Consider the following 18,315-nt stretch of genomic DNA (forward strand, 5'->3'; position numbering starts at 1 on the left):
CTCACCCCCAGCATGGCCGGACAGCCCTGCCCTCACTCTGTGCCCTGTGGGGCCAGCGCAGCCATTTTGGCGCCCCTCAGCCCCATCCCGCCATATCACTGCCTTTGGGTGCTGCTCCTGTGGCCCCAGGGCCGGGCTGTGGGTGCTGATGGAACTGAGGAACAACCGGGGTGTCCCCTCAGAGGTGCTCCTGGTCTGGGGCGTCTCTGGGAGCGGGACCCTCCATCCTGGCCTGCAGTTCTGTCTCAGGGATGAGGCGGTGCCTCAGAATGGTGGCATGTGGGGAGAGGCCTGAGCCCAGGCCTGAGCAGAGCCCTCAGAGCTGGGAGAGGAAAAAAAGAGAAAGGCAAGAAAGAAAAAGAAGACAGGAAGGTAGGAGAGAAAGAAGATGGGCTTGAAGGAAGGCAGGAAAGAAGGAAGGCCGGCTTTGAGCTGGCCATTGTTTCTCCATTTGTCCCTCAAGTGTGGGGCACCCCACACGTGCTGGGTGTGGGCTGGGCAGGAAGAGGCTGTGCCACCATTCCCACCTGGAAGGGATGGGAAATGTGCCTGGCAGTGGCTCCATGTCCTGAGAGCTGTGGGCACAGCACTCATGGAGATGCTCCAGTACCTCCTGCAGGATTTGTTGCATTCTACATTTATTCCTGAAATCACCTGGAAGCTGAGCACCAGGAGTGTCCATGGAAGTGGTGATGGAATCTGTACCTGTACTGCTCCATCCTCAGGTGCCCACCCGCCCTTCTCTCCAAGATTTAATTCCCTTATATTCCAGGTTATCTCCCAGGAAGGTGATTCCTCCTCATCCCCAGCTCCCAGGGATCCTCTCATTATCTTTTTTAGTCCAAACACTGCTGAATGAAGACCCTCAGAATGAGCTTATTTCTGTGTTTTGGCACAAAAAGAGTTTTCCTTCTTAGAAAGATTGGGTGGCCTTTGAAAGCTTTAAGCGACAGTGAATTTCCCAGTCTCCTGTAATCTCTCTGGGCACGCTGCTCTTCCCAGGATTGGAGCTGCACACTCAGTGTGATATCAGAAATAGTTAATGGTACAAACCCCACACCAACATTTCGGCATCTCAAAACCCCCAAAGCACAAAGCTGGAAGTCATGAATTCTTTCCAGAATTGGTCAATACAGTGATGATTGCAAAAAAACAAAAACCCAACCCAAACAAACAAACAAAAAGAAGAAGGAAATGACAGTTTGTAAGATCAGAATGGGAAGCGGGGACAGGAAACGAGGAGAACAATCACGCAAGCCTGTTTAGGAAGTCAGAAATCAGTTTCTTTAGCTATTACGATGTAATTTTCTAGCTTTTTTTTTTTTTCAGACAATTGTGGTAGAATAATAAAATCATCTTGGGTATAATGGTATATTAAAAAACTGGTATCGTGTAGCCACATCAAAGCAAGTCAATAGAATTTACTTTTCTCTCTTACCCTCACCTTCAGAACTGCATAAGCACTCACAGAGAAGAGTTTATCCAATCTATGGATGTATTCCCTGCCTTCCCACCTTCCTTGCCTCCCCTGCCACCCAGTATCCAGGCTGGAGTCCTCCTGCAATCTTGATATCCAAAAATTAAACCCATTTTTGTGTCCTGTTCAGCATCCTCGGTCTCCAGCTCACGGAATTAACAGGAAAATCTCAGTCAGCTGAAGTTGGGGATTTATCCATAATCCCTGAGGGATGTTTGTTCATATCACCACGATAACAGGATTCTGTAGTTGGATCAACAGGGGTGTAATTTGTAATAAAGTCAAGCTAGATTTATCCCGGAGCACAGGTGTATGTTAATAAACAACAAACAGGGAAATACAGAGTTATTTCTTTGTAAAACAAATCAATATCTTGGAGTGTAAATTCCACCTCAAGAACTCAAGCTGATGACAGTTTATACTATAAAGTAGACAAATATTTTCCAAGAAGCCCCTTGTTTATTAGAAGATGTCAAATGCATTCCTTGTCTCTCTGAAGCCCAGGAAAAAACTCATAGGTTTAAAATAAAGCAGATTTTTACCACTTTGCTGAATCGGATCAGAATGGGTGGTAATTAACGCTTCTTTTTTTTTTTGTGAATATTCAAGTCCAGAGGAAGCAGCTCACTTGGCCTGGCTGTGGTGATGTATCAGCTGCTGCCAGATACATCCAGTTTCCTGTATTTGGGTTTACAGCTCCCTGCTATTTAAAAATAGAGTAATTTGGAAAAGCAAATGCACCACAGCTTTCCTCTGGTGCTGTGCTGTTAGAAAAGCGCAGTTGTTTCCAGGGAGATTGTACTTCCAGGTGTGTTCTTTCCCTCACCCCACCACCACCCTCAGCACCTGGGTACAAACCGAGCTGTGTGGTTTTAAGAGCAGTTTTGGCTTCTGAATATCAGCCTTGGTTTCTCTACAGCTACAAATATTTCCTCCTTGTCTCGTGAAATTGGGGAAGAGCAGAGGGGTGTGTGGTGAAAGGGAATGTGAGCTCAGAGATGTGTAGGAAACTTGAACAAACTGCACTTCCTAAGGGTTAAAGGACTGAGCACAGTCAGCACATGGAATATTTGGGGTGATTGCAGGTAGCAAAGTTTTCCTTCGATGAAGATTTGATGTCATTCCTGTAGATTCAAGGCCAGTTAATGATCAACATTGGGGATTTTTGTTATTACCACAAGCAGAAAGAAGCAGAAGGGCTGGGACTTCCTCAAACCAGCAAAGTGATTTGTGTCTGCCTTGAAAGAAGGTGTCAGACAACCAACAAATCCAGGCAGCTTTAGCCTGGGAGCTCAAGGAGAAGCCTCACACCCATGAGGGATGGATGGAACTGTTGGATAATCCCCTGGAGTGATGAACCAGCATAAAACACCAGGGATTTCTGATTGGGGTTTGCCAAAGTCCATCCCTTTTCCTGCCATGAAGGCCAGAATCTCTTTTGAGTATAAAACTGTACCTTCCCTGCTCATTTTAAACCTGACTCTCACTCCTCCCTCATCTCTGCTTCCCTGGCCAAGGATTGCTGTAAACAATACCTGGGTTTCTGCAATGATAAGCTGCAGGGGCAGGAAAACCAGCCAAGAGGATTTAGGGGCTTCACCTGCCCTTTTCCTTCTGGTAGAAGTGGTGAGGAGCAGGAGAACAGCAGCAACCAGAGCAGTGCTGGGCAGGCAGGAACTCAGCCCCACGAGGGGAGAGGGAAAACCAGGATATCTTCGTTCATGTTTACAAGTGATGAGGTTAATCTGGGAGGGGACTTTGTGTGCTTTACACTGGATTATGTTTCCAGGATAAAAATTGCAGTGCATCACCCCTACTGTCCCTGTAACAAGGGTGTTTCTGTGGGGGCAGCTCTGATCCACAGTGCAGGGGATCCACCCCAGCAGTGTTTGCCTCAGCATCTGGTGAGCCTGGCGAAGGCTCGGGAGCTTGGATTCCCTTCCAGAGTGCCACCAGGGTTCAAAGACATCCCTCAGGAGCTTGGAATTTACACTTCCCTTCCTGCAGTGCCACCAGAGTTCAGGAGAATCCATCACTGGGATGCACTGGCCCTTCTCAGGGTCTGTCTTTGATCTTCCCCTTGGAAAGCAGCAACAGTGACAAAGAGCAGGTGATTTTCCCACATCAATCCATCCCTGGGGACTTCTTCTGCTACTGAAAAATCAGTGACTTTTTCTCCTGCAAATAGTCAGATTGCTCAGAGCCTGTTCCATCTGTTGATGTAAATATAAAATTTCATTTATCATCAATGAAGCCAAGCCAGCCCCACCCTCTACCAGTCAGCTCCAATTTGTTTATCCCATTAGCATGTATCAAAAATCTGTTAAAAAAAATAAAATTCAGGAATTATCTGTGTCTCAGGAAATTTCCAGACTCCAAAGAGAGCTCTTTAGCACTGACCCATAATCTTTCTTGTCAAGTGATAAGAAATTGCTGACTTTTAGAAGATCATTAATTCTTTGATTAACTCACCCCAAACTTCCAGCTTGATGCTGGTCCTTAGTTTGTTTCTCCCTGGAAATGGCTCCTGAGATGATCTTCTCCCAAGTCATTAAGCTGGAGCTTTCTCAGCTGCACTCTAATCATACTCCATGAGAACTCATTAATCATCCCAGTCCCTCCTGCTTTAATGAGACTTTAATCAGAGTTACCTTGAATTTGGGACAGCATTTGGCACCAAACACAGGGCTGGAGTTTCTTGTTGGCTCTCACAGGATGGGAGCACTGAGGGACAGGGAGTTCCTTTTATTTTTTTTTTTGCAAAAAGCCCCAAAAGTTCTGATGAACCTCGAGTTGTGATTCATCAGGAGGGAAGACAGGAAAAAACAACCCCCACGGAGTGTCCAGATCACCCAGCACAGGAACAGAGCCAACGTCAGCGCAGAGGGAGCAGGGGAAGGACCGAACCAGCCCCAGAAATATTTCTGTCCCAAACCCACTTGGTTTTGATTAATACAGTCTTACCAAATTACATTCGTTGTTTTTGATGTTAATCAGTAAATTATTGGCTAATTTCTTTTAATTTCCTTGGAGATACTTTATTTCAGATGGCAAATTCCTCTCTGTGGATGCAGTCATACAGCAAGTCACCTGTCTGGACCAGGAGAGTGCAACAAAGAAAGATTTTCCTCCTCAAAAGTTGCTGATTTAAGACTGAGAACCTCACAGTGGTGAGAGGGAAAGGCCTCAGAAGGACAAGGGCTGTCAGAGTCCCACCATGAATTTAAATTTCTGGACAAAACATAGAACTACTCTAAAAATAAGAACCCAAAAGTGTAATTGAAATAAGCAGATTTCAGTCATTGCTTCTGTGGGCAATGAGAGGTTGGGCTCCGAGCTGCTGCTCTTGCAGGGAGCTGGCTCTGGATGTTCCAGCCTGTCCCGCTGGCTCTGAGTGTTCCTGGATGTTCTAAATACTCCAGGGTGTTCCAAGCATCACCTTTCCTCTGGGACATGACTGTGACCTGGTGTCCTGCAGGAATCCACACCAAGCCAGAGAATCAGCTGCATTTTATTGAGTTTTGCAGGGAAAAAGAAATGTGAGTGCCCATGGGTTTGGAGCCTGGGAGAGCTGAGTGCAGCCTCACTGTGGGGAGGGAGGAAGATGGGAGAGAAAACACAGGGAGAACAACAGAGAGACTGTTCCTGTATTCACAAAGTGCCTTCAGGGAGGAGGAAACCAGCTTGGAGCTGCAAGGACACCACATCCCTTTCCTGGTATATCCTGCAGTTCCTTGCTCCTTTCCACAGGGATTTTCTCCAAGCATTCCCACTGTCCAAAGCAGCTTTGGGGACCTGCTCTTCCTCACCTTGCAAAGACAGAATCCATCACCTGTCTGTGCCTTGAGGTGACAGGGAGTTGATGGGTGTCAGTTCAGACCATGATGGAATGGTCCTGGGAATGATGCCTGGAATAACTGCCTGGGGATGAGGTGCCAAGGGGAAGAGGTGGTGAAGAAGATGAGGATGTTCCCTCTCCAGAGTGACAGGTTCTTCCTGTGTTGAGTAGCAATCCTAGGGCAGGTGGCAAATGCCTGATTTTCCTTTTCCATGGATTCCCTTTGGCTTGGCTCATGCAGAGCCCTCCCAGGAGAGGCTGATTCCATCACGTCCAAGGTCAGCAGGGAACGGGAGCACCTGCTGCTCACCCAGGCCTGGGTTCTGCCCTCTCTCCCTGTTCTTCCTGCTGTGGGCAACAACACAGACCAGCACAGCCACCATGAACTTGGCCACCAGGAATCCAGCGAGGATGTAGAAAACAGTGAAATCCACCTTGGGAGGGGACCTGTGGGGAACCAGAAACGCAGCCATGAAGGGGATGGTCCAACCTTGAAAAATCTCTTGTAGTGCTGTCTTAGTCCTACGAAGATTAGAGATCTCAGCACGAGGAATTTTGGGCTCACCTGGAGATGCTCTGCACAGCTCTGGGCTCCTCTGGCACGTGGGTCACCAGGTCAGCAGCTGATGGAGACAAAACAGTTTAGTCTGCAGATGTTTCTGGGGGAAGTTCAGCTGGGCAGATAACCCAGGTGAGACAGGGCACTGGGAGCAATAAGGGGGTGCCAAATGCCCTCTAACAGCGAGGTCACGCTGCTGTAAATCAGGAATAAAAAGAGGCAGTGGAACAGAACCTCCTTAGAGAGGCACAAAAGTAGATGTTAACTCAAATGAGCCCTTGGCAGCTGCAGACACCCATGAAATTCCAATAGGAACCTGTGAAATTCCAATAGGAACCTGAGAAATTCCAATAGGAACCTGTGAAATTCCACTAGGAACCTGTGAAATTCCAATAGGAACCTATGAAATTCCAATAGGAACCTATGAAATTCCAGTAGGAACCCATGAAATTCTATTAGGAACCTGAGAAATTCCAGTAGGAAACTGTGAAATTACAGTAGGAACCTGTGAAATTCCAATAGGAACCTGTGAAATTCCAGTAGGAACCTGTGAAATTCCAATAGGAACCTGTGAAATTCCATCAGGAACCCATGAAATTCCATCAGGAACCCATGAAATTCCATCTGGAACCTTCCAAAGTCGGAGCTCCAGGACGCACCTGCCAGCACTTCCACCCGCACCTTCCTCAGGCTCTTTGTTTCGCCCAGGAAATCCGTTTTGCACTGGTACAGCCCCGCGTCCTCCTTGCGGACGTGCCTCAGGGTGACCGTCAGGAGCCCGGCGCGGGTGTTGTCCCTGATGGAGGTGGTGCCTCTCCTGGTCCTGGGGAAGGGCAGCCACGCGGGCGGGGAGCTCACCACCTGCTGGCACCGGCTCTGGTCCAGCTGCCTGCACCAGCTCTTCTCCCGCCACCACTGCCGGGGGTCATAGGAGCAGTTGACAGAAATGGTGTCCCCCTCCATGGCGGCCACCACGGTGACGTTCTCTGCAGCACAGGATGCTACGAGGGACAGAGGGACAGAGGGACAGAGGGACAGAGGGACAGAAGGACAGAAGGAGGGGTGAGCCAAGGCTCTTCCAGGTCTATCCCTCATTGTGGGGATACTGAAAGTTTTCATCCTCTAGTGATGTCACCCATAGGGCTGTCACCTATAGGACTGTCACCCATAGGGCTGTCACCTGTAGGATTGTCACTCATAGGTGACACTTGTAGAGTTGTCACCTACAGGGCTACCACCTGTAGGACTGTTACTCATAGGGCTGTCACCTGTAAAGTTGTCACCCATAGGGCTGACACCTGTAGGACTGTCACCCATAGGGATGTCACCTCTAAGGCTGTCACCTATGGGGCTATTATCTGTAGGACTGTCACCTCTAGAGCTGTCACTTGTGGAACTGTCACCCATAGGGCTGTCACCTGTAGGACTGTCACTCATGAGGCTGTCACCCACAGGACTATCACCAGTAGGACTGTAATTTGTAGGGCTGTCACCCTCAGAGCTGTCACCCATAGGGTGTCACCTGTCACCTCCCCCATGACCAGCCCAGTGTACTCAGATCTTGGCTCAGATATTCTGGAATTTGTCCCAATGACACCTCCAAACCAGTGCCCCCCTCGCTGGTTCCTTCTGAAACCCACTCCCAATTTTCAAATCCAGTTTAACATTTTTTTCCACCCTATCTTTTAATATCTTGCTAATTTTAACTCTGTTGACAACTGGTCTTTGTTCTGCTTGACTTTTTTTTTTTTTTAATTGTCTTGGTTCCTCATTTCTAATTTCCATTCCTCTTTGTGACAGACAGAGGCAGAGGGGACAGTCTGAGCTATTAATACTTCCAGAGAGAAGTGCAGTGTGGTATTTGAGGAAATCTCTATTTCTAGTGAAAAAAATCACAGGCAAATGCTTCTGTGAGACCATAAGTAATGATAAAACAGAAGTAAATTTAAAAATAGGCTCTTGTGAGGACTTTGTGCTGGCTGAGCCTTTTAATAACACTTCTTACAATAATTTCAACAGTTCTAAGTGAATTGTAAACTAAAAAATATGAAGTTATTTTAGCTTGACTAGAAGAAGACCTAAAATGGATCTGTGCTCTGCAAGTATCCAACACCTACAGGGCTTTATCCTGATGTATTTGTCCACTCAGGTGTTCCAGTCAGGGATTACCTCAGGGAATATACAGTCCAGTCCTGTTCAGTCCCTCCAAAACTCTTTAACTGCTTCTCCTGTTTCCTTTTCCTTCCTCCAGCTCTGCCCCTTCAGCCCCAGAATTCCCACAGCACTGCAAAACATCTCTCAAACAGAATCATTGAAAGATTCCCTGATATCCCTCTGGAAAATGTTCTGTCATTCTCTTTTCAACCAGTTCTGCTGACAGATCATAAACTATTGGTGTTCCTCCTCTCTTCCTGGGTGCCACTGGGCAAAGTACAGTGAACTTTTTCTAAACTCATCCCAATTTTTGGGCCAGGTTCCTGTGCTCCCACAGTCTGAGTCTGTTGCCTTTCCCTGCACTGCTGTGAGGATCTGGGGTCTCCAAAGCTCTGCAGAGAGCCCCAGCTGGGCCCTGTACCTCAGTTCTCATTTTGGACGGACATTCCTTTGCAAGCTGGAAAACCCAGGTGTCCAGGATTTCAGAGCTGTGCCCTTCACTGGGTTTTATTTCCCTCCCCCTGAGCCCTGCCTGTGGTCATTTGCATCAATGTAAATCCCATTTGCTAATGCAAACAACCCAGGATTTTGCAATTTCACATTGCACAGAGGACTTCTCTCATCAGTGTTTCCTGTTGACTCAAAAGGATCCCTGTGAGGAAATCTGGGAGTTCTGGGATCACCCTTTGATTGGTGGCCCTTTGGTAAATAAAGGGAAAACTCTGAGGATGGAGCCTTCAGACAGAGACAAAGCTTTGCCCCAGTCCTTCACCCTTTACCTGACCCCACAGCCACGTGCAGTTCTTACCTGACAGGAGGACCAAGGTGAGGTGCAGGAGCTTCTCCATGAGCTGAGCAGAGAAGGAACAGGAGAGGAGCCTGGAGAGGAGCGACGCTGGCTCTGCCCTTGGGCAGCTCCTCTCCCCCTCCTCCTCGCTGTGCCGGAAGGAAGGAGCACAGGAACTTGGCATCTTTTTCATCCTTCACATTGAGCAACTCTCCAGGGATGGGCACTGCTCTCGTGGGCTGAAAGTTCAGGCATCAGCATTGACAGTCCCTGCCGCAGCTCAGTCAGACTGGAAGGGAGCAGCACGTGGTGGCCTTAAGCCACAGGCCTGGAGGCTTCCACTGGAGCAGGATTTCATCATGGAATCACAGAATGGTTTGGGGTGGAGGGACCTTAAAGCTCTTCCACCTCCATCCCTGCATGGCAGGGACACATTCTGCTATCCCAGGTTGCTCCAACCTGGCCTTGGACACTTCCAGGGATCCAGATGCAGCCACAGCTTCTCTGGGCACCTGTACCAGGGCCTCCCCACCCTGATAGGGAAGAATTACATCCCAAAATCCCTGTGGTAGTGGGAAGCTTTCCCCTTGTGCTGGTGTTCCAAGCACAATGGTGATAAATCATGATCAATTATTTCCAGGAGCTGTGCATGGGGGGAAAGCTGAAAGGGAGGCTCTCACGGTACCTCTGGCAGCATCCTGAGGGTGAAGGAGCACAAGGACATCATCCCCTGGGTTTTCAGGAGAAAGAGCCTGTGCATGGAGCATCCTTGTGTGAAATCCATCCACACACAGCAGGGCAGGGGCACTGCTCGGGGAGAAGCTGTGGGTGCTTTGAACAAGCCCAACACCCACCTGTGCTCTGTACCTGGCACAAAGGACACAGGATCTCTGCTGGGGACACCGATTTTGAGCCAGCCACAGTGCAGAAGGGGCTCAGGAATGCAGCCACAGACCCCTCAGAACATCAGCAAACTGATGGGGGTGGGCTGCTGGTTTTTCATTTTTGAGGTGATTTATTTATTTGGAGGTCTTCCATGAAAGTACAAACAGACCCTGCCTTCTAAACTGGCGTGGTGCTAAACCTGCAGGCCTGGCCACTCCTGAATGTGCCTTTCCTCGAGTTAGTGGTTAAGAAAATGATCTCTCACAGTGACCAGAAATTCTCTGTCAGGTGACTGATTGCAGGTTTTTTCCTTCTTGTTCCAGTGAGCACAAATCTGGATTCTCTTCAAGAATCTGCCCAAAAATGCCTCTCTTCCACTCCACTGTTTTTTGCTATTACTCTTCCACAGCTTGACCCAGTGCAACTGCATGAAGAGCAAATTGTTAGGGGAATGTTGGGCTGAATGAACCATTTCCAGAACCATTTTCTTTTTCTTTCTGTCAGGTCAACTCTGAAAATCTCAAAAAATTTCCATCAGCCTCCCTGCTGCAGCCCTGGCAAGAGAAGCCTGTTGGATGTGACTGGCCTGGGAATGAGAGCTGTTTCAGGCCCCTTTGTTCTGTCACCTGCAGCAGGGCTTGGGGCAGGGAAATTGGGAGCCAGAGATCCTGGAGAAATGGAACTGAGTTCCATAAACTCATCTCATGTTGCTCCCCATGACTGCAAAATAAAATGTGTCATTTCCAGCAGAGACAGGGAAGTGCAGGAGCTGGTTCTGCTTATTCTGAGAATCCAGCACTCACATGCCAAACCCATTCCATGAAAAATGAACCCAGCCACAGCGAGGTCTGAGTTCGATCCCTGCAGCACTGGAATGAGTTTGCTTGGCCACAGTAGCTGAATTTTTGGGATTGGGGCAGGGTTTGTATCAGGACACAGCTGGAATACCCCACCCAGCCATGTCCAGACTGCTCCTTTTCACAAGGCCAGGCCTCCACACCTGCCCCTGCAAGACTCTGCACTTTAATGGAATTGGAAAAACAGATGTACAAGAGATCCTGGGAATTTCCCCCACAGCTTTGTCTGACCCACAAGTGTGGCAAAACCTCTGCTTGGCCCTGAAACAGGAGGGAGGGCAGAAAATGCTCAGGCAACACCACACACATGGCAGCAAAACTCAGCTTGTCCATCCACACACCTCCTGCTCCTCATTCCCACTCTGTATTCCAGTTCCTTTCTCCCATTTCTGGCTGGTTTGGGATTCTGTGCTTCATTCCCTGCCACTCCTTGGGGACTGGTTGAAGGCGATGACGGCGTATTCCACGTGTTGGGGGTTCCCGTGAGCCTGACTTGGTTCCACGTTGCAGTAAAGAGGATCCTGGGGGCTGGGCTGGGATTGCACATCCAGGTTGATGTATGCTAGCCCTTGGCTGCCATCCTGGGAACTCTCCCTCTTCCCAGCACTGCCAGGCTGAGAAAAGAAAGGGAAAGCAGTCGTTAGCATGAGTCAGTGCCAGGCCACAGCAGCTGCCAGAAGAATGAATTTTCCCCCAAGGGAAGGAGAAGCCTTGTCAAAATTTACCTTTGGTTGTGACAGAAGTGAAAGAACAGAGAACTACTTTCTTCACCACCTCTCCTGGATACAGGTGACAACCTCATGCTCTAACCCTGCTTGCTTCTCCTTGAGTCCCTCCTCAGGGGTTACTAGAATTTGTTCCACGGGGTTTGTTCCTACTGGAGTTTCCTTGCAATAATTATCCCACTCTCTCCCCAGCTAGGAATATTCCTCTCTCTGCTGACCTTAAATACCATTTCTCTCCTGTTTGTAACCAAACTGAGCTCCAAGCTCCTCACCAGGTGGGTCTGACAGTTCCTCCCAGACTGCTGGTCAGGGATTTGGCACAATATGGGAAATGTTTCATTTTCCTTACCTGTGCTGTGCCCTCTGGTCTGTCACTGGTGTCCTCTGCTTCTCTGTGACCTTTGGAATGAGGCAGAATCAGAGGGTTTAGATGCAGAGAAATCCTTGAAAAGCTCTGTGCCTGAGGAGGTTTGGGAAGGCTGTGGGATTGCTCAGTGATGGGATGTGCCTCTGCCCTGGGCCTGGGGGACACTTTGCCCTCTTTACTCCTCCTCCAAGGTGTTTGCACCTCTGTGCAGGCTCTGGAGGAACCTGGGTTTGATTTATGGTGAGGGGAAGCAGGGAGGAGCCTGCTTGAGTCTCCCTGCCTGACCTGCTCCGGGCACTGGGAATGAGCTCACCTGGGCTCAGGGAGGGAAGGCCCTGCCTGGGACAATCCCACCTACCTGTTCTCCCCAGGAGCTTGTAGTGCCTGACACCCAGGGCAATGGAGGTGACGAGGGCCAGGAGGAGCAGGATGAGCAGCACCACGGACAGGATGATGAAGGTGTTCCCATTGGAGCTGGAGGAGAGGAAGGCAGTTACCAGTGTGGGATGGTTTGAGAGCCCATCACCAAACAGGGACCAAAAGAGGGGCAGGGACAGGTTTTATGTGCTCAGCTCAAGCACTTGGAAGGAGGACCTGCTTCTCCTGCAAGATTTCCTGCAGATCCTGTAGGATCCTACATCTATGAGGCTGGGCAAGTCCCTGCTGATCCAGAAGGGAATAAGAGGCACTGGGAACCTTCCCTGGTTCCTGATTCTTGATTTCTCTACTTGGCTGTATCTTCTAAGCTTTTCCTAAACCATCCTCCAGGCTCAGTGTTCAAAGCTCCAAGCACAATTCCAGGCTCTCTGCAGCAGGGATGATTCTGCTCTAAGATGCTGCTGTAGCATTGATGACAGCAGATCTACAAAGCGGGAAAATCCCTTACATTTAATTGCTAAATGGAATAATAGCAGGACTGTCCCATTGTTAAATACTCAGACATGAGGAGTAAAGTCAAGACTGAGGGGCAGAATCTGGGGGTTCTGTTTATATAAAGTGCAGAGCCCAAAGAGAGAAGGATAAAGAAGTAGAGAGGCTGCAGAAGGCTGTGACATGATTTTACCAATCTGCCTCTTCCTTTGGAATTAAGGTTAGGGCAGGAGCTGCAGGAGGAGAGGCCCTTGGTGAGGATCCTGTCATAGCCAATTCCTCCACAGGCAGGAGTGCCCAGGACCTGCCTGCCCCAGCTGTACAACACCAATAACTTGTGTGTGCTCAGGCTCAGAGACTCTTCTTAGGCCTTACCTGGGTTGTGGGCTGTCACCCAAAAGAATTTTGCGACTTTTGCCTTCAGTGTCTGGAAAACCTCCCGGAGTCAGCGCTGCAATCACAGACATGAGAAGAGGAATGGTCATTGTGGAGCTGCTCTGCATTCAGCAGTGAAACCTCTGCCACTGCTGTGCCCATGCCCAGGGCCCTGACCCCGTGAGTTTATCCAGAGCATCCCAATGTCTCCTCTCATCATCTGCACTGCTTGCTCCTAGTTCTGCAAGAGCCAGGCTGCAGCCTGGTGCTGCTCTGCCATGGCCAGGGGTCTCAGTGCCTTCCCTTACCATTAAAATATTGTCTGAAAGAGAACCCAGAAGTCACAGATCTGTAAAATCCGAGTCTGAAGTTGTTCCCTTGACAACCCGAGGGAAGGTCTTTGAAAGCCAAAGGATGAATCACTCTAAAGGGGCTGTAAAGTCACTCTAAAGAGCTGATATCAAACACTGAGTGACAGAACAGCTGTCTCAGGACAGCTGAAGCTGCTCCCAGGTTAAGGAGGAGCAGCACAGCACCAGTGTGGATCTGCTCCCATCCTGCTGCTGTTCCACAGGGTGGTGGCAACAAGAAGATCCAAAGCTATAGGGTTTGGGCAGGCAAACACAGGCAAGGTGGGAAGTGGGGTGAGCTGGGCAATGCAGAGGGAGAGAGCAGAGCAAAGAGTCTGGAATCTACAAACGTGTCCTGACAGATCCATACCCACCCTTGGAAACGCTGAGCGTGACCTCCTCCATGCGGAACAGACCGGAGCGCTCCTGGAGCGCGCACCAGTAAACACCCGAGTCCTGCACCTGCAGCTGCTCCATGGTGATGGTGACAATGCCCTGCTGGGTGTCATCCTGGATCCTGACACCTTCCCGAGCCGTGCTGGGGCCTGCTGGGGGCTCTGAGCTGGTGGTGACCAGCACACTGCATGTGTTCCCCTCTTCCTTTTTGCACCAGGCTTTGCTGGCAGCCCCGTAGGCCGCGATCTTGTAGTGACACTGCACAGAGATGTTGCCTGACTCCTTGGCTGTGGGCTGCTGGGTCCCTGGAAAACAGCAAGGATGTGTGCTGACACCCCAGAGTGGGATCCCACAGCAGCACCCCCTCCCCAGCACTGGAATACCCTGGAGCTGCTTCCACCTCCACACCTCCACCTCCCCTAAGCAGAAGGGGACTGCACCCAAATTCCCCAAGCAGAGGTGTCATAAATTTGGGGGTCCTGTCCCCCTCCTCTGGTTCCATCAGGGTGGGACACTCAGCCTGGGATCTGGGAGGGTTGGTGGCTGTGGGGTCAGAGCAAGAGCAGTGCCTGGCATGGGGGAGAGTCCCAGCAGCTCCCAGTGGGAACCAGTGCTGGAGCCACCATTCTGGCCCTGTGGGAGCAGCTGGGATGAGCATCTTCATCTGTGGGACTCACAGGAACCTCTCCTGAGCCCCTGCTGGGAGCAGACAGAGCATGAAGGGCCAGGCCTGAGCTCTGGCTCAAAGGTCCTATGGATAAGTTGTCACTGTGTGTGCTGGAGGGAGGAGACACGGGTGTCACCTGGGCTGAGACCTGCCCACATCCACACCTGGCTGCCAGAAGGGGCTCACTTTTGAGTGAGAATGCAGTAGGAACCCACTTTTGGAAAATGAGTGCAGTAAGAACCCACCCCTGGAAACTGAGAACACGGCAGGAACTCACTCTTGAACACAGACAGCACGACCTCCATTATCTGTGTGTCCTTGGAGCCCACTACACACCAGTACACTCCAGAGTCCTGGCTCTGCAGCTTCTCCATGGTGACAGTGGGAATCCCTTGAGCATACTTGATTGATGCTCTGTCTTGCAGGGATTGAATTTCACTCTGTCTTGAAGATGTTTGTCCCTCCACCAGGACTGTGCAGTCAGTCTGCTCTCTCCGGCACCAGACCACGCTGTTGCTGTTTGGGCACTGCACTGCCAGGGTGTCCAACTCCCACTTGAGCAGCTCTGTAAAACACCAAAGGTGTGTGCTGAGCACACAACTCCCTCAGGAGAGCCCCTCAGCAGGGCAGGGGGAGCTGGGAGCCAGCAGGACCAGCCAGGTCTGCAGCTTCCTTCACTCCCTGTGTGGGAAGGAAAGCAGGGAGCGAGGCTGGGGAAGGGGCTGGGGCGATCAGGGGAAGCTGCTCAGCTGTGGGGAACGAGGGGAAGAGCAGGGGATAGAATGATGTTGCTTCCTGACAAGACTTTGCTTTGGGTGGGGTGCAGGTACTCACCCTTGAAAACACTCAGTGTGACCATCCTTAGTGGTATATATTGATTGTAATATTGGTAAATAGCACAGAAATATGTGCCTGAGTCCTCTGCCTTGAGGTCAGTCATGCTGATGAACACAGTCTTATTAGTGGTGTTATCCTCTATTTTAATTCTCCCATCTTTGGATTTTTTCTCGTGTCCATAATATGTGTACACCACTTCTTGGCATCCTCCACCTTTCTGGAGACACCAGTATTTTGTGTGCTGGCCTTCAGTCTGTGCTGTGTAAGGACACTCGAAATACAGAGTGTCCCCTTCCCGTCGTCGCTGCACTTCAGGGCTTTGGCCCTGGAGACCTGGAAGGATCAGAATTGGTGAGGGCGAGGGGAGCTGATCACACAACCACAGAAGCACAGAACTGCAGCACAACAGAAGCAAACACAGGATCAATAAGGTTGGAAAAGACCTTTGAGATCACCAAATCCAAGCTATGTCCTAACAGCACCCAGACCATGGCACTCAGTGCCACATCCAGTCTTTCCTTAACCACCTCCAGGGGTGGTGACTCCACCACCTCCCTGGGCAGCCCCTTCTGAGCACAATCTCCCTTTCTGTGAAGGTGCAGAGCTGCCACAGCCTCTCCAGGGCAACAGGGAAACTCTGCCTCCAGCCTTCCCCCGTGGACTCCAGTGGCTGGAAGAACTCCAAAACCCCAAATCCCTTCCCCATGCTGAATTCACCTGCTTGGAAATGGGAAGGGCAGTGTTGGGATTAGAGCTGGGGATGCAGCCGTGGATTAAAGCCCCCAAAGAAGCACAGAGGTGCTGCGCCTTCAAGCCACGTGTGGCACAGTGTCTGCAGCTGTCCCTTGTCCCTGCAGGCAAATGGGGACCATCCCCTGCCCACAGCACCCTGGGGCTCTGTTTGGGATGGTGGGAAGGAGCAGAGGGAAGCAGCTCCCCCCTGGCACATCCTCAGCGATGCCAGCGGCTCACGGCTGTGAGGCTGTGCTGGCTGTGGGTTTGCTCCCCAGCCCAGCACTTGCTGGGAGCTCTGTGCTCTCTGCAGGGCTGGGGAGGGACAGCTGCTGGCCTGGACACTGTCCTGAGCCAGGACTGCCCTCAGAGGAGCTGAGCAGGTGGGAAAGGCCAACTGGGAGAGGCTCTGTGCTCCCAGTGTGGATCATCCCGGCAACCTGGAGGAGCCAGGGCTGTGTGGTGGCAACTGGGGCTGCCCTTCCCTCCCACCCAGATCAGAGCCTGGCTGGTGCTGGAGGAGCTCCCCAGGCTGCAGGAACTGGGGAAAGCTGTCCCTGTCCCCAGGACACGCCGAGCCCTTCTCCTACCTGGGAAGCAGAGAGGCAGCAGGATCAGGGCTCTCAGCTCCATGGCCATCCTCAGGCCCAGGGAAGGGGCATTGCTGCCTGGTGTGTCCTGTGCCAGTGTGGGTGTCCTGTGATCCCCCTGCCTGGCAGTTACACAGCCAGGGGAAGTGCCAAGCTCTTGCCTCAAACGGAAACACCTCCCCACGTTTTGTCACAACATTAATATGAACATAATCTCGGGGTGTTTTTGGGGAAGTGGCTGAGCTCAGAGCACAGCCTGTCCTGGTGCCAAAGGCTCTTGCTGCTCCTGCCTGGCTGGTGGCATTTGTTTTGTCACCCTCCTGTCCCCCCAGCTGTAAGTGAAGGGTCAGGTCGACCCACCTGGCTCCTCTTCCTCCCTGGCTGGTAGGAGAGAAATGTTCCAGGTTTTGGTCTCACAAACTTCCCTGTTTCTGCACCCAGGTGCTTTGCAGACCTGGGCTCAACCTGGGCTAGCAGAGGGAATGGGGATTGGTTTCTGTTGCTTTTTTCCTCCTTTCCTCCTCTGTGAGGAACTCAGCCTCCTGCAAATCCACACAAAACCAGCGCTCCTGGCAAAGCCACCTGTGGAATCCTCCAGGTCAGTCCTGGAGCTGCCCTGTGTGCATCCCACAACCAAAGTGTCCTTTGGTGACAGCTGTCCCAGCTCTGGGGGGACTCCCTCATGATCTCCCACACCCAGTTCTGCCCCAAACAGCTGCTCTGGGAAGCAGGAGCAGTGTCAGCTCTTATTTGCCTAGAGGCCAAGCTTTCCCAGCCTCTCTCTCTGGCTGCTGTAAGGATGCTGGAGAGGCCTGTGCTTTGATCTGCTCCCAGACACCCTGTACTTCCCACACTGGGAATCGTGTCCCTCATCAGCAGGACTTGGCTGAACCCCTTCTGCCTCCCCTTCCCCTCCCTGTGTCCTTCCCTGCCCTTGAAGGAGCGAGAGCAGAGCAGGGAGCTGCTGTGCCAGCACAGCGTCCCCTGGGCCGGTACCTGCCCCGCTCCAGCAGAGCAGCACACACAGGCTCCGCTGACACCCCGGCTGCAAATCATTTCCAATTATATGAATAAGCAGCTTATTAACAATACATTCTGGCTAATCATTTTGTGCTAGATATCTCCGCATTGTCTTGTCCCCAAATCCCTCTCTCATCAGGCACTTGATGCGCGGTAACGAGAAGGGGGAACACGCTCGGGCTCCAGCAAACAAATCCCAGGAGTCTGCAATTAGTTCAGTTGCTGCAACTGGTTGCCTCCAAACTGAGTCAAGAGCTGTTCCTCAGCCCTTCCCACGGCGTTCCCTGCATCCATGGGAGGTCCTGGCCAAGGGGAGAGGCTCCAAGGGGCAGGACAGGGTGTGAGGAGTGCCTGTGCTATCCTGGCATTTTGGAGCAGCAGGGATATAATGAAGTTGGTCCTTTTGCTGCATCTCTGACAGAGGATCAATATGATTTTAATTATAGAATTGCAGGAGAGAAGATGAATGTTATCTCAGGAGGTCACTTAATCCAGCCCAGTGACACAGCAGGATCAGGCCTGTCCATGTCATTTCTAAAGATCTCTTTACCCAGTTGAGGCTGCAGTGTTCTCCTGTTCTGGTGCTGCACCAGCCCCGTCTGAACGCTCCTCCCAGCTCTGCCTCCCTGCTCTTTGATGCCTTGCTCCTCTTTAATGCCTCTGCAGCCACTGTGACCTCGGAGATCAGATCATTCCCATCCTCCATTCCTCCCCTCAGTGCTTCCACTCCAGACGGCTGCATCCCAATATTTTGATTTTCCCTTCTCAGCTGTGTTCCTGACAACTCGGGTCATTTTTCCCCCTTTCTCTGAACTCTGTTATCAATCCA

General features: G+C 50.9%; 3 protein-coding genes across 3 annotated transcripts; all 3 read right to left on the reverse strand.

Moving 5' to 3' along the window:
* Positions 1-631: 631 nt before the first annotated feature.
* LOC107214762 lies at positions 632-5,306 on the reverse strand. The gene is given in 4 exon segments (XM_033519844.1): positions 632-3,631; positions 3,978-4,219; positions 4,694-4,730; positions 5,287-5,306. Coding segments are annotated over 4 exon segments (1,161 nt in total). The 3' UTR covers positions 632-2,769.
* On the reverse strand, positions 4,973-9,245 carry TREM2 (triggering receptor expressed on myeloid cells 2). The gene is made up of 4 exons (XM_015650362.3): positions 8,837-9,245; positions 6,534-6,875; positions 5,881-5,938; positions 4,973-5,762 (listed from the first exon to the last, which is right to left on the reverse strand). Exons 1-4 carry the CDS (start codon positions 9,006-9,008, stop codon positions 5,549-5,551), a joined length of 786 nt encoding a protein of 261 aa, XP_015505848.1. The 5' UTR covers positions 9,009-9,245; the 3' UTR covers positions 4,973-5,548.
* A 1,427-nt stretch (positions 9,246-10,672) lies between these two features.
* On the reverse strand, positions 10,673-16,731 carry LOC107214728 (polymeric immunoglobulin receptor-like). Its single transcript, XM_015650370.3, has 8 exons — positions 16,467-16,731; positions 15,142-15,477; positions 14,585-14,872; positions 13,619-13,945; positions 12,895-12,970; positions 12,008-12,123; positions 11,632-11,681; positions 10,673-11,171 (listed from the first exon to the last, which is right to left on the reverse strand). Exons 1-8 carry the CDS (start codon positions 16,513-16,515, stop codon positions 10,971-10,973), a joined length of 1,443 nt encoding a protein of 480 aa, XP_015505856.1. The 5' UTR covers positions 16,516-16,731; the 3' UTR covers positions 10,673-10,970.
* Between the last annotated feature and the right edge of the window lie 1,584 nt (positions 16,732-18,315).

The sequence above is a fragment of the Parus major genome, chromosome 26 (genome assembly GCF_001522545.3).
Source record: "Parus major isolate Abel chromosome 26, Parus_major1.1, whole genome shotgun sequence".
Lineage (NCBI taxonomy): Eukaryota > Metazoa > Chordata > Aves > Passeriformes > Paridae > Parus > Parus major.

Coding starts and splice junctions, on each gene's coding strand:
- TREM2 (XM_015650362.3), bottom strand. CDS start 9,008: ATGAAAAAGATGCCAAGTTCCTGTGCTCCTTCCTTCCGGCACAGCGAG. Junction 6,876..8,836: donor CACCTTGGTCCTCCTGTCAG/GTAAGAACTGCA, acceptor TGTCCCTCGTAG/CATCCTGTGCTGCAGAGAAC. Junction 5,763..5,880: donor GCTGTGCAGAGCATCTCCAG/GTGAGCCCAAAA, acceptor GGTTCCCCACAG/GTCCCCTCCCAAGGTGGATT.
- LOC107214728 (XM_015650370.3), bottom strand. CDS start 16,515: ATGGCCATGGAGCTGAGAGCCCTGATCCTGCTGCCTCTCTGCTTCCCA. Junction 13,946..14,584: donor CGTGCTGTCTGTGTTCAAGA/GTGAGTTCCTGC, acceptor GCTGTTTTCCAG/GGACCCAGCAGCCCACAGCC. Junction 12,124..12,894: donor GGTGACAGCCCACAACCCAG/GTAAGGCCTAAG, acceptor CCTCTCCTCCAG/CTCCAATGGGAACACCTTCA.